Source organism: Apteryx rowi, unplaced genomic scaffold, assembly GCF_003343035.1.
Source record: "Apteryx rowi isolate R43461 unplaced genomic scaffold, aptRow1 scaffold_1309, whole genome shotgun sequence".
NCBI lineage: Eukaryota > Metazoa > Chordata > Aves > Apterygiformes > Apterygidae > Apteryx > Apteryx rowi.
The window spans coordinates 35,139-48,294 of record NW_020447541.1 but is presented as its reverse complement, the minus strand read 5'-3'; the positions used below and the strand labels follow the sequence as shown (position 1 = coordinate 48,294).

At 66.5% G+C, this 13,156-nt stretch overlaps 1 protein-coding gene across 3 annotated transcripts; it reads right to left on the bottom strand.

The window, feature by feature from the left end:
- Nucleotides 1-6: 6 nt before the first annotated feature.
- CHD8 (chromodomain helicase DNA binding protein 8) lies at nt 7-13,154 on the bottom strand. Of its 3 annotated transcripts, none has more exons than XM_026056357.1 (37): nt 12,468-13,154; nt 11,850-12,236; nt 11,372-11,745; nt 11,182-11,296; nt 10,831-11,025; nt 10,675-10,743; nt 10,512-10,567; nt 10,104-10,221; nt 9,930-10,013; nt 9,685-9,822; nt 9,468-9,589; nt 9,122-9,365; nt 8,735-8,911; nt 8,385-8,528; nt 8,040-8,295; nt 7,418-7,631; nt 7,105-7,300; nt 6,858-7,025; nt 6,537-6,716; nt 6,293-6,403; nt 5,978-6,189; nt 5,558-5,757; nt 5,312-5,468; nt 5,126-5,215; nt 4,935-5,038; nt 4,720-4,834; nt 4,394-4,469; nt 4,235-4,289; nt 3,926-4,130; nt 3,623-3,831; nt 2,792-3,265; nt 1,986-2,128; nt 1,659-1,880; nt 1,447-1,566; nt 1,155-1,334; nt 942-1,064; nt 7-430 (listed from the first exon to the last, which is right to left on the bottom strand). In XM_026056357.1, the coding sequence occupies exons 1-37, from the start codon at nt 13,152-13,154 to the stop codon at nt 11-13; spliced, it is 7,140 nt and encodes a 2,379-aa protein (XP_025912142.1). In that variant the 3' UTR covers nt 7-10. The 3 variants fall into 3 exon arrangements, with proteins under 3 accessions (XP_025912142.1, XP_025912143.1, XP_025912144.1); XM_026056358.1 differs by having other exon boundaries at nt 5,588-5,757; XM_026056359.1 differs by lacking the exon at nt 1,155-1,334.
- Between the last annotated feature and the right edge of the window lie 2 nt (nt 13,155-13,156).

Sequence of the window (13,156 nt, the reverse complement as noted above, 5' to 3'; positions counted from 1 at the left end):
GCGCGCACGCTCACTCGGCCTCATTGGCCCCGTCGCTGGAGTCCGAGTTGGCCGGCATCATGGGGTCATCGAGCAGGGAGAAATCCCGCTCGGAGCTGGCATAGCCCTGAGACAAGTCGTCCATCTCGTCTTCCTCCTCCTCCTCGTCCTCCTCGTCCTCCTCATCCTCCTCGTTGTGGCGGGGGGCCAGGGCGAAGGCGCCGGGGTGCAGCAGGGCGGCTGAGGACGAAGCGGCGGCGGCGGCCACAGCGGCGTAGGAGCCCGGGGCCGGGCCGGGGGCGAAGGGGCCGTGCAGCCCCCCCAGCAAGCCAGGCCCCGCCGGTCCCATCAGCGACACCATCTTGGAGAGGTCCACGCCGGCCCGGCGGCCCCGCAGCTTGGGGCTGCCCTCCGGCAGCAGCCGGCTCATCACGGGGTCTGGCAGGAAGCCCTGGCGAGGGGCGGCAGGGTGGTGAAATACTTTCCCCCCCCACCCTCCCCGCCACCTTGGTTTGGCTGGTGGAGGGATGTCCTCCACGATCACGGAAGGATGTCCTCCATGCCCATGGAGGAACGTTCTCCGCAATGGCGGAGGGACGTCCACCATGCCAGTAGAGAGGTATCCTCCATGATCGTAGAAGGAAATCCTCCATGACGGTGGAGGGATGTCCTCCACGAAGGTAGAGATATCCTCTACAATGCAGAGTTTCCCCCTTCCCACCCTCCCGCCTCAATATTTTGGGACTCGGTGGAGATGAAAACCCCAAACGGCCCCAGAAGGATTTCCAACTCCCAGGACAGCCCGGCCACGCAAGGACATCATCCTTCCCACCCTCCTGCCTGGATATTTTGGGACCTGGGACAGATGGAAACCCCAGTGAGCCCCAGAGGGGATTTCTGACTCCCAGGACGGCCATGCAAGGAGGTGGGCAGGGAGGACATCGTCCTGGGGGCTACCTCACCTTCTTGCTGTTGGCTTCGCCAGGCACCGTCCCTCGCTCCAGCCCGGGCAGGCAGCCAGCCTCCACRGTGCCGGTTTTTTTGCAGCGGTGCCACTTGTGCTGCTTGCGGCGGTCCTCCATATACTAGAGCGAGAGAAATCGGAGGAAGGAGAGGGTGAGAAAGGGGCTCAGTGGAGCTGGAAAACCGCCTGCCCGCCCTGGGGATGCGCTAACCGCCAGGAAGCGGGGGTCCACGGCGAAGTCGGGGTGCGCCTGCAGCCAGCTCTCCAGGTCGGCGCGGCGGGGAGCCGCGTCGCCCACCAGCAGCGTGCCGTCGCCCTTGTGCACCACGGGGATGCGGGCCTCCAGGTCGATGTCGGGGCCCCGCAGCCCCTCCAGGCACTGCAGCTCCAGCTGGAGGCAAGAGATGAGCGGGGATGAGGGATGAGCGAGGCCGGCTCCCAAAAAGCCGGCGGGGGGCGGAGGAAGACCGCTGGTGGGCGACCTCGCCACGGTGTCCGCTCACCTCCACCAGCTTCTTGCTGTTCTTCTTGTGGCCGGGCGGGTGGAGGTGCTGGCAGCGGTCCCGCAGGGCGCCATTGGGCACCAGCCGGTGTTTCTGGAACGTCAGCTTGATGCCTTCCTCCTGGAGTGCCACGGGAGAGGGGGAAAGACGTCGGCGGGGAGCCCCGGCGGTGGGCGCCCACCGCGAGGGAGACCCTCGGGGCAGCCACTCACATCCTTGATCTGCACTGTGAACTCCTTGTCCTCGGGGCCGTGCCGCAGGCGGGTGTAGGGTGCYGGCGGCTCCTCCCGGGGGGTGGCGTAGTCGGGGGGCAGCCGGGTGCCGCTGTCCGCCTGGCCCCCGCCGGGCTCGGGGCTGCGCTGGGGGGCCGCCGGCCACTTGCCCGACAGCACGGCCTGGCACACCAGGTCGATGCGGTGGATGAGAGCCCGGTCCTGCAGGGAGAAGRCGGCTGGTTCGCATGGGGCCGGCGGTGGCGGGGAGCGGAAAASGGGGAGGAAACGTGGGGAAACGAGTCCCCTCCGGCCACTGGGTCTCACCTTGGGCCACTCGCGCAGGTGCGGCTGCTCTGGCGGCAGCCCCAGGGCCAGGGGCTGTGGTGAGTCACCCTCCCGGGAAGTGGGCAGCGACAGCAGCGACTCCTCTTCCTCAAAGAGCTTCGTCCCGCCAGCTGGGTCCGGCCCTGGGAACGGTGGGCGGGAGAGGGCTGAGGGCAGCCAGGAGGCCCCRGGCAGCCGGGAGGGAAGCAAGCGCCCCGGGGGGGCCTGGTTTCATGCCAGGGATGTGGGAAAGGGATGCCGGGGCACGGGAAGGCATGTTGGGGCGTGGAAAAGGGATGCCGGGGGTGCAGGAAAAGGGATGCTGGGGTGCAGGAAGGGATGCCGGGGTGTGGGAAAGGATGCCGAGGTGCTGGGAAGCAACGCCGAGGAGCGGGGAAGGGATGCTGGGGCACAGGAAGGGATGCTGGGGTGCGGGAAAGGAATGCCGGGGCACTGGGAAGTGACGCCGAGGTGTGGGGAAGCAATACTGGGATACAGTGAAAGGATGCCAGGATCTGGGAAGCGACACTGGCATGTGGGAAGTGACACTGGAATGCAAGGAGGCAACACCAGGGTGCGGGGAAGCAACACCAGGATGTGGGAAGCAACACCGGGATGCAAGGAGGTGATGTTGGGATGCACGGAAGCGACGCTGGGGTGTGGGAAGCGATGCCAGGATGATGGAAGCGATGCCAGGATGCGGGCGACACCGGGATGCAGGAAGCAACGGGAAAGGGACCCACGCAAACCGTGGTGCCCAAGGAAGCAGGATACGTGGGGAGGGAGGGAGCAGGCACGCGACTCACCCCGGTCGTCATCGCTGTCCTCGGAGCAGGAGGACGACTCGGAGGTGGAGGCCGAGAGCTTGCCGAGGTCCAGCTCCGAGTCGGAGTCTTCGGCCGAGTCGGGCTTGGGGGGCAGCACCGGCGGGGGCACAGGCAGTGGGGCGGCGGCGGGGGGCTGCGGCGTCCCCGCGCGCCCCTGGCAGAAGCCGAAGCGGGCGGCGAGGAAGGAGAAGTCGGGGTCGTTCATGATGGCGGCCTCGGCCCGGGCCAGGCCGTGGCGGGCGGCGCCGCGGAGCAGCTCGCCGTCGTGGCGGCCGCTCTCCCACCACGGGGGCAGCTCGGGGCCGGGGGGCTGGCAGAGGGCGAGGCGCTCGGGCAGCAGCGGGTGGCACAGCACCTGCTCCCGCAGGCGCCGCAGCAGGTCCACGCGGTACAGGGTGCGGGAGGCCCGCTCCTCCGAGACGGGCTCGATGAACACCGCGGGGTCCGGCGGCTCTGCGGGACGCGGGGCAGGTTACGGGATGGGGGGGGAACCTTCCCACYGCTCCCGTATCCACCGAAACCAGCGCGAGGGAGGGCCGAGGGGTCCCGCAGTCCTCCCCGGGATGGACCTTGTGCTGTTCCATCCCAAGTCGGGACTCATTGCAATTCCCATCCCGACTCGGGACCCGCTGCAACTCCCATCCCGACTYGGGACCCGCTGCAACTCCCATCCTGACTCGGGACCCGCCGCAATTCTGATCCTGAGCTGGGACCTGTCGCAACTCCGATCCCCACCCTGCGCGCTCGCACGGGGTCCTGGAGGACAACGCGGCCCGGCTCCGCCTTTCCCGGCGGGCTCTGCGCGCTCACCGTCGCCGGCAGCCGGTGGCAGGCGGCAGACCTGCCGGCACATGGCCACGAAGCCATGGAAGTACTTGGTGAGGCTCTCGTCCGTCTTGCGGTCCAGGCGGGCCAGGGCACGGAAGCGGCCCCAGCGGAAGCGCCGGGCGTCGGGGTCGTACTCCACGCCGAAACTCGACACCACCCGGTAGAAATCCGCCTGCTCCCGCCGTGTCCACCTGCGGGCAGCGAGTTAAAGCAGGGACGGGCATCCCGCACCGGACAGCCGGACGGACAGCCGGACCGTCACCTGCCCCCCACCAGCTCCGGTACCTCTGCTGCTTTTCGCGTCGTGCCATCTCCTTGAGCTTGCAAGCGGCCTCGCAGCGCCGGCGCCGGCGGTCGCCCCGCTCGGCCGCCTCCATCTTCAGCTGCTCCTGCTTGTAGCTGCGCTGGTAGGCGGTGATGAGGCGCCGGAGCCGAGCCGTCAGCGCCGAGCCYGGTGGCCAGAAGAGCTGCCCCGGCTGGGCCGGCTGGCCTGGCGGCAGGGAGACGGAGGGAAGGGGGGCGGTTAGGGGGCGGCTGCTCCAGAGTTGCCTCCAGCACCGGAGCTCCCTCCCTCCCTCCCTCCGGAGYGGCTACCTTCGTCGCCGTCCACCACGGAGATCTCCTCGTCCAGCAGCATCAGCGGGTCGGTCTAGGAGGGAGGAGAGGGACCCGAGGTGGCGGTTTTCCCCCCTCTGAGGGTTGGAGGCCACCGGGCATGCCAGAGAAAAGGGACGGAGCCCGGAGCCGCCTCACCTCATCGTCCGGCTCCTTGGCCGTCCCCGGCAGTGGCTTGTACTCGGGGTCCTCGCAGTCCTTGTCGAAATCCACGCTGGGGGAGCAAGATGGGGACGGGCGCGTGAGCCAGATCCCCAGCGAGACGCCGCCTGCCTCCCCACGGCGGCGTGAGCGCCTTCAGCTCTTCCCGAGAAGAGGTTTCAACTCATCCCGGCACCGCCAGACGTGCCRGGCCCCTCGCCCTGGCCGGCAGGGCCGGTCGGTATTAGCATGGCGAGTCATCACGGGCAGCTCTCGCCCCCTTCCCCAAAACCCTCCATTGTTCCGGAGGGGCGAGGGCTCACCCCTCAGCGACGTCCAGGCGCTGCTCAGCGGCGATGGCCTTCTCGTCGGGCCGGCCGGCTTTCTCCAGGAAGCAGAGCGCGGGGTCGGCGCGCATGGTGTTGTACTTCTCATAGCCTGCGGAAGAGGCTGGAGCTTCAACGCGGGCGCCCGTACGGAGACCCACCTCGTTTTTCCCCGTCCCGTCTCCCCCCCGCCCCGATGACGACGCGCGCACCGTGTTTGAAGACGCCGATGAGCAAGGACTTGTCAGCTTCGGCGTCCCACCAGGCAGTCGGCACCTCGAGCTGCTCCACCAGTGGGAACCATATGTCGATGTCGCTGGAAGGATGGGACGGGACGGGGGAGAGTGAAACAGGGAGGTTCAAGGCCGGGAGCAGCCCGGAGACAGGGCCTGGAGGCTCCTACCTGGCCACTGCCCCCGCCAACACCTTCTCGGCCTGGTCACCGATCACCTCCTGACGCAGGTAGTAGAGCATGCGCACCCGGAGCAGCACCCTGGGCAAGCGGAGAGGGCAAAGTCAATGAGGGAAGGTGGCGGGCGCAGCCAGGATGGTGGCGGAGCGGCCCGGACATCCCTCCCGCCTCCCTCACTTGTTGCACTGATGCTTGAGATGCTTCTTGTAGCTCTCGTCCTGGAAGAGGGTGTCGGGGTTGTACTTGCGGATCCATTCGGCCTTGTGGACGTCGAAGGTGCTCTGCGACTTCACCTTCTTGCCCTTGCGGCCCCGGGGCACTGGGATGGAGAGGCCTGAAGGAGGGGAGAAGAAAGAGGGGTCAGAGCGGGACCCCGAGGGTCCCCGCGGCCCCGTAGCTCCCGCGCCTGCGGGGGACCCTCACCCGAGTGGTTTTGCAGCTCCTTGGCCTTGCCGTTCTCTGCAGGGCTGATGAGGTCCCAGATGAAGCCCTTGATGTTCTCGTCGCCCCGGTAGTGCAGCAGGCAGTAGACCAGGATGGCCCGGCAGATGGTCTCCACGTCCCGCTCCGAGAGGCGCCGCTTGAACCGCCCGTGTGACAGGATCTCCCGCCACCGCCCCCAGCTGCCGGCAGAGCCAAGGTTGCGGGGTGGTGGGCGCCTGCTCCCCACCGGGCGCAAAACCCACCAGCCCCTCACTTCCAGAGGAACCACRTCCCCGCGAGGAACCACCAAAACCTACAGCTTCCCAGGCGGGGAAACGGAGGGGGGAAACACGCAGGAACGAGGGCTTTCTGAAGCAACCGCGTGGAGTAGAGAGGAAAAACGGAGGTCCGCGTCCTCACCCGTAGACCAGGAGGTGCTTCTCGACGCGGAAGCAGTCAGTGCGGCCGTAGGCGTGGTGCAAGGTGTGGTGGTGGCGGTCGTGGCGCCGGGAGCGGGGCCGCTCCTCGTCTTCGCTCTCCAGGTCAGAGAACTCCACCAGGTCGTCGTCGCGCAGGGTGCTGAAGTGCCGTGTCTGCTTGCGCACCCGAGGCGTGTCGATCACCAGGTTGTTCTGGAAAGGGGAAGCAAGCCAAAAAAAACGAGGAGAAGAGGGAGCCCATTTGCCGCCGGAGCGGCGCCCAGCCCCGCTGCTGGCGGTCCCCGGCCGCCCTCACCTTGCTGTTGAGCAGGTCCAGGTCCAGGTCGGCTTTCTTGGCCCACTTCTGCCAGAAGTTGGGGTCGTCCAAGGCGATGTCGGTGCGGTTCTCGGAGGCCACGAAGCTCGCCTGCGGAGGGGAGGAGCGGCGTGAAACAAGAGCAATGGAAACACTAAAAGCAGAGGTGCTACCGGCTTACCTGCGCCACGCCCCGAAGGGCTCGTTAAACGCGGGGGCAACGAACGGCAGCGCCCAGAGGTACCTTGGCAAAGGTGGAGCCCTTCCCCTCGCTCTCGATGGTGATGGTGGTGGTGCGGCGCAGCAGGATCTGGTCTATGTCCTCCTCGCAGAACTTGGAGCCCTCATCATCCTCCTCCATGATAGCAGCATAGGCCCCCTTGCGCAGCAGGTCTTCGATCTCCTTCTTGGAGAACTGCTGGATCTGCCCATGGTGGGAGAGAAGAAGGCCGAAGACATGTAGACACCCAGCGAGGCACCACGTGGCCCTCCGCAAAAGCCACCGTAGACCTGGAGGTCTCCAGGTCCCCTCCCAAGCCACCGCCAAACCCCATTGCCTTATTACCCCAGCGATGTTGCCCTCGCGGCCACTCATGGACTGCAGCACAGCCTTGTCGAGGCCCAGCTTGAGGCTGGCCTTGTCGAACATCTCCCGCTCGTACGAGTTGCGCGTGATGAGGCGGTAGACCTTCACCGCCTTGCTCTGCCCGATGCGGTGGCACCGCGCCTGGGCCTGCGCAGGGAAGGGAAGAAGAAGTTGGGCCAAGCCGACGGCGAGGCGGGGAGTGCCGCGGGCCGCGGGCCACCGTTACCTGGAGGTCGTTCTGTGGGTTCCAGTCGGAGTCGAAGATGATGCAGGTGTCAGCGGCGGTGAGGTTGATGCCCAGCCCGCCCGCCCGGGTGCACAGCAGGAACACGAAGCGGTCCGAGTCGGGCTTGCTGAAGCGGTCGATGGCGGCCTGCCGCAGGTTGCCGCGCACCCGCCCGTCGATCCGCTCGTACAGGTACCTGCGGGTGGCCGAGAGTCGTGTGCCGGGGTGGGAGAACCGGAGCAGGGGGGGACACGAACGTCCCCAGCTCCCCCCAGTCCTTCCCCTGCTTTCTCCAGCGCCGCGTCCCGCTCACCTCTTCTGGATGAGGTAGTCCTCCAAGATGTCGAGGCACCGCACCATCTGGGAGAAGATCAGCACCTTGTGGCCGCCGGCCTTGAGCTTGGGCAGCAGCTTGTCGATGAGCACCAGCTTGCCGGCCGAGCGCACCATGGCCTGGAGGTGGAAGTCGTGGGGCACGTGGTGGTGGCAYGACTCCCGAAACTCGGTCAGGATCTTCTCCTCCGCGCCTGCGTCAGGAGGGAAGGAAATGGGACAGTCAAAGGGGCGCAGACTGAGGCGGCTGCATGCGTGCGCGCGCGAGACCTTCTTGGGGAGCCCCCTAGCCCTAGGGGGTCGCCCCGCCAAAGCGAGACCTTGGCGGCATCAAAGGCAAACTAGCTGACGTGGAGAACTCCTCTCCCCGTGATATCAAGCACGCCGGGGCGGTTACACGGGCTCTGCGGACTGTACGTGGTCAGGGAAGAGAAGCCCCAAACCCAAGAGGCCACCGAGTCCCTGACGAAAGAAAGGGCGAAGCTGGGAGACTGGGGAGCGATGGGCCATCCACATTCTCCCACGAGGCGCCTGCTTGTGGCTGCTGCTGGAGAGAGGACAAGGGGCAGACCCCAGCCCCTCGAGCCCCGCCTGCCCCTCACCGTTGATGAGGTAGGGGTGGTTGCAACATTTCCGCAGCTCCATCATGGTGTTGAGTAGGTTGGGCATGTTGGTGTGGCCAGCACCCTTGGACAGGAARGAGAAGTTTTTCTCCAGGATGGCCCGGTAGTATTTCTTCTGGATGTTTGTCAGCTCCACCTCAATGATGGTCTCCTGCTTGGGAGCAAGGTTCTTCTCCACATCCTCCTTCAACCGCCGGAGCATCATGGGCTTGAGGATGGCCTGCAGCTTCTGCACCTGGGGACGGGACCAAGGGGAGAGTTGGTGCACGGGCAGGGCAGGACCTGCACGTCCAAGAAGGGGTCAGTGAGGGCTCTCCTCCTCACCTGCTCCTCCGTCTTGAGGTCTCCAAAGTCCTTGAGGAACTCGGCTTCAGAAGGGAACTGAGAAGGCTCCAGAAAGTGCAGCAGGCTGAAGAGCTCCTCCACTGTGTTTTGCAGGGGGGTGCCCGTCAAGAGGACCTTGTGCTCCTGCCATCCAAGGTGGGGGCAGAGCGTGAGGGCCCGGAGGGAGGCGAGCCGAGCCCGTCCCCGCGCGGTCATCCTCACCTCTGCCATGGGCACAGAGAGCCCCCGGAGCATGGGACGAGTCTGGACGCCACCAGGACCCCTTGGGGAAACCCCCCACCAAGAAGGGAGAGGGAGAAGGAGACTCCACGTCCCCCCCCAGGGCTCACCAGGTCCATGTGCTTGAGGCTGTCGAGCAGCTTGCAGTTGCGGTTCTTGAGCCGGTGGGCTTCGTCGATGATGACRCAGCGCCACTCGATCTCCCGCAGCTCCGGGCAGTCCGACAGGATCATCTCAAAGGTGGTGATGAGCGCGTCGAACTTGTAGGCCCCGGGGATGAGGCGGCCCTGGCCGGAGAAGGGCAGCGGACCCGTAAGGGAGGAACGGGTGAAGGAGACTCCAACTTCTCCCCTCCCATGCCCAAACCTCGCCCTGCTCCTGACGCCCACGTTCAGCTACAAACCCTGGCGGTTTGTGGCAGCACTCGTGGCCCGCAAGGACCCAGATGTCCTCTCCTACTGGCCGCCCAGCCCCCGGGAGCACCCCTCAGGCCGTACCCGGGAGTCCTTGCAGTACATCTCGTACTGCTGGATCATCTGCCGTGAGGCCAGGCTGCCGTGGTAGACGATGCTGTTCATCTCCGTCCAGGTGTTGAACTCCCGCTCCCAGTTGGTGATGGTGGAGAGCGGCGCGATGACGAGGAAGGGGCCACGGATGCCCACGTTGTACACCTCCTGCAGGAAGGCGATGGACTGGATGGTTTTGCCCAGGCCCATCTCGTCGGCCAGGATGCAGTTCTGCCTGCAGGGCGGTGAGCAGAGGGGCGTCCTGGTTGGCGGAGGAGACCGGAGCAGGTGTCCTTGGAGCCGCGCGTGCCCGCCCCGGCTCGGCCCCRTCACTCGCCTGTTGTACCAGTTGAAGAGCAGCCAGTTGACGCCCTCGAGCTGGTACTCGCGGAGCTGGTTGTGGTTCTTGTACTCATGGGACAGCTCGAGCTTCTTCCAGGAGCCCGCCTGGGGCCGGGCCTGCGGGAGAGACGGGCACGGAGCAAGTGGCGGGGCTGCCAGAGGAGAGGGCGGACAYGGGGGGAAAGCCGGGCCGGGCGGGCAAGAGGGCTCACCACGCGCTTGAGATCCGGGTGCCGCGCCTGGATCCGCTTGAACTCCCCGATCTTGCCCTCGTCCACGTCCTCCTTCAGCTCCCAGGTGCTGTCCTCRTAGGGCAAGGAGCACCATTTCACCAGGTAGTAGACCACCGGCTGGCCAGGAGGAAAAAGGGAAGGTGGATGGAGACGGTTGGGGTTACTCAGCGCCCACCACCACCCATGGATGGTCCCAACCGCTCCGAGACCCAGTGCATGCTCACCTCCCCGTTGTCCTTGTCGACGCTGTGGGATTCGTCCAGGATGCGGTCCACCTCCACGTAGTCTGGGTTGAAGGGCTCCTCGTCCTTTAGGAGAGGCGAGGTGAGGAGGGTGCCGCGCCGCCGGCGTCCCCCCTCCACCAGCTCCATCTCCCACCCCCCGAACCAGCCTCGTACCTCGTGGAAGAAGTGCCGCATCTGYGTCATCTTGGTCTTGAAGCGCTTCAGCTTCTGGTGGATCCTCTTGTCCTTCTCCAGCTGGTCGATGGTGGCCCACTCGCAGTGCAGGTAGGAGCTGAGAGGGGAAGGGGGCAACGCGGCAGCGTTAATCCTGCAGCCCAGCTGCCAAATTTGCTTCCCTCAAAGTATTTGGGCCCAAGGAGGAAATTCCCGCCCGCAGGAAAGAAACTGGCAAGAATCCAGGTGGTATCACCCTAGCTTTAACCGTCGCGTMGTTACGGCAAGGCATTAATGAGCCAGCCTTCTTTCACGCCAAGTCGCGTATCCCTTAAYTCAGTTTATACAGCTCGAGCCAAGATCCCATAACGCTCTCCTCGGCCAAAACCCGCTTGCCGGGACACCTACTAGTTCTTGTACTTGACGAAGAACTCCTCCGACTCCGTGAACTGCCCCGACGGGAGCTGCGAAGGGCAAGGAAGGGGCGTCAATGCCACCAAAAACCCGCTTGGCGGGCGCAGCCGCAGTGGGAGCAGCCCACGGGAGCGTCCCCGGGGAAGCCCCCGCTCACCTCCTTTTTCACCACCCGCATAGAGAGGACCTTGTCCACGATGGCAGCGTCCTCCTCGCTGGGGTTCTCCTGGGGAGGAAGGAGGGTCAAGCGGCGGCGGCGGYGTTCCCGAAGCACCGGTCCCAAGAGCTCCCGGCCCCGGCGGCAAGGACTCACCACAAAGAACTGCATGGAGGGCAAGGTCTCGCCCTCGGGCTCAGGCTCGGGCACGGGGGGCTGCGGGGCTGGTGGCTGCTCGGGCCGCACCGGCCCGGTCACATCCAGCTCTTCGTCTTCCTCGTCATCGGTGATTTTGATATCCAGGTCCTCGGTGTACTTCTTGCGCTTCACCTGGCGGTTCGAGCGCCGTTTCTGAGTGAAAAAGGGAGAAGGCAGAAAGGCATCAGGAGAGAACGTCACGGGTRAGAAAAGGCTTCAAGTCCACACGAGGAGGTGGGATGCCCTCCGGAAATCCCCCGTCTCCCGCTGGATGGAAGTGGGACACCGCCACCGGTGGCCCCTCCTTACCTGTACGCTGCTCTCCTCTTCCTCCCGGGGCGACGGGGCCGGCATCACCTCGGCATCCGAGTTGTCGGAGGAGGCGTTGCGCTTCCGCTTCTTCCCCACCACGGGGGTGATGGTGCTGGTGGAGAAAGAGCAGAGGGTGAGGACGGCCAGCGGGCAGCAGGGAGGTCCCCCCGGCTCCGARGTCCCTCACCTGGGCTTGCCGCGGCCCTTGCTCTTGCCAGCGCCGCCCTGGCCCTTGCCCTTGCGGGGCCGCTCCTCCTTGGGGCCGCCGCGCTCGGCGGGCCCTTTGCGCCGGCGCTTGCGCTCGCCTTCCTCCTCGGGCCGCACGCTGGGCAGCTCGTCCTCGTTGAGGACGCGGGGGATGTTCTGCTCGCCCCGGGCCCGGGCCCGGGCGATGGCCTCGGCCACAATGCGGTTGGCTTTCTCCTGCTTCTTCTGGTGCTCCAGCTTGCGGCTCTCCTCCGAGGCGCCCCGCGAGCCGGGGCCCGACAGCGCCGCCACCTCGCCGCTACTCAGCACCTTCACCACTGACAGCCCTGGCGAGCCGCCCTGAGACGAGCCGGCCTGCAAGTGATAAAGAAAAAAACGGTGAAAAACCCAGTTTTGAGCATTTCTAGAGCGTCCACCACCCATGTCCCCCTGCAAAATCCCACCCCACTGCCTCGCACCTGGGGCTGCAGCACCACCTTGAGGGGCACCGTCAGCCGCTGGCCCGCACTGCCCACCACCTGCGCCGGGGGCACGGAGGAGACGGCCACAGGCGCCGGCTGCCCTGCGGCCGGGGGCTGCTGGAGCAGCTGGATCTTCTGGGGGTTGGCGCCGGGCTGGGTGCCTGGCGGCGCCGCCGACGGCGGCTGCTGCTGCACCTGGAGCTGGATGGTGACCACCTTGGCCGGCTGGCCCGGCGTGCCCTTGGCTTGGCCGAGGGCGGCCAGCTGGTTGCCCTGCAGGACGATCTTGCCCGGCAGGCTGCCCAGCACCACGTGGCGCTGCCCAGCGGTGGCGTTGGCACCCGGTGGCTGCTGCAGCACCAGGGTGATGCGCTTGGACTCGCCCTGCAGGTGGGAAGAGAAGACATGAAGCCACCACCATCACCACAGGAAATGTCTCTCCATCCCCGTTGCCCCCAACGCCAGGGGAGACGCTTCTCTATTGCTGTTGCCCCAAACACCCTGGCAGATGTTTCTCCATCCTCGTTGCTCCCAACGCCCTGGCAGATGTTTCTCCACCCCCGTTGCCCCCAATGCCATGGAAAATGTTTCTCCATCCTGCTCGGCTGCTCTCACCTGGGTGGGAGCCGACGTGAGGGTGACGGCGGGCTTCAGGGGCGCCCCAGCACCTGGCGGCTTCACGGGCTGCAGCACCAGCTGCTTCACGGGCCGTCCTGGCTGCACCAGGCGGTGGACGGCGGCAGCACCCGGCCCAGCCGGTGTCACTTTGCCAGCCAGCACGGCATTACCGGAGACGATGGAGACACCGGGCCGGAGCGGGGTGCCCGTGAGCACTTTGGCAAAGGTCACCTTGCCCCCGTTGGCCGCCCCCAGCGGCTGGGCCGGCGCCTGGAGCTGCGCCACGTGGGCGCCGGGCGCCGAGCCACCCGCCGGGGCCTTCAGGATGACGATTTTGGGAGCCGGCAGAGCCGCGGCAGAGGAAGAGGAGGAGGAGGAAGGCGCCGGGGCTGTGGCGGACACCCCCATGAAGGGGTTCCCTTGGCTCAGCACATCCTGCTCCGGCGGGGCATCCGGCGCTGGCGGCTCCCGGGGCGGCAGTGGCGGTGGCGGGGGGTCCGGCGGGGCATTTTCGGGCTCTGGTGGGGCGTTTTCGGGTGCTGGCGGCGGCTCCTCCAGTGCCCCTGCCAGCCCCAGCGCCTCCTCGATAGGGTCATGGGGGGCCGGAGCGAAGCCTTCGTCCGTCAGCGCGTCCAGTCCGAAGAGATTGGGGTCGTCGAAGAGGTCCATGATGGGGTCGGCCATGG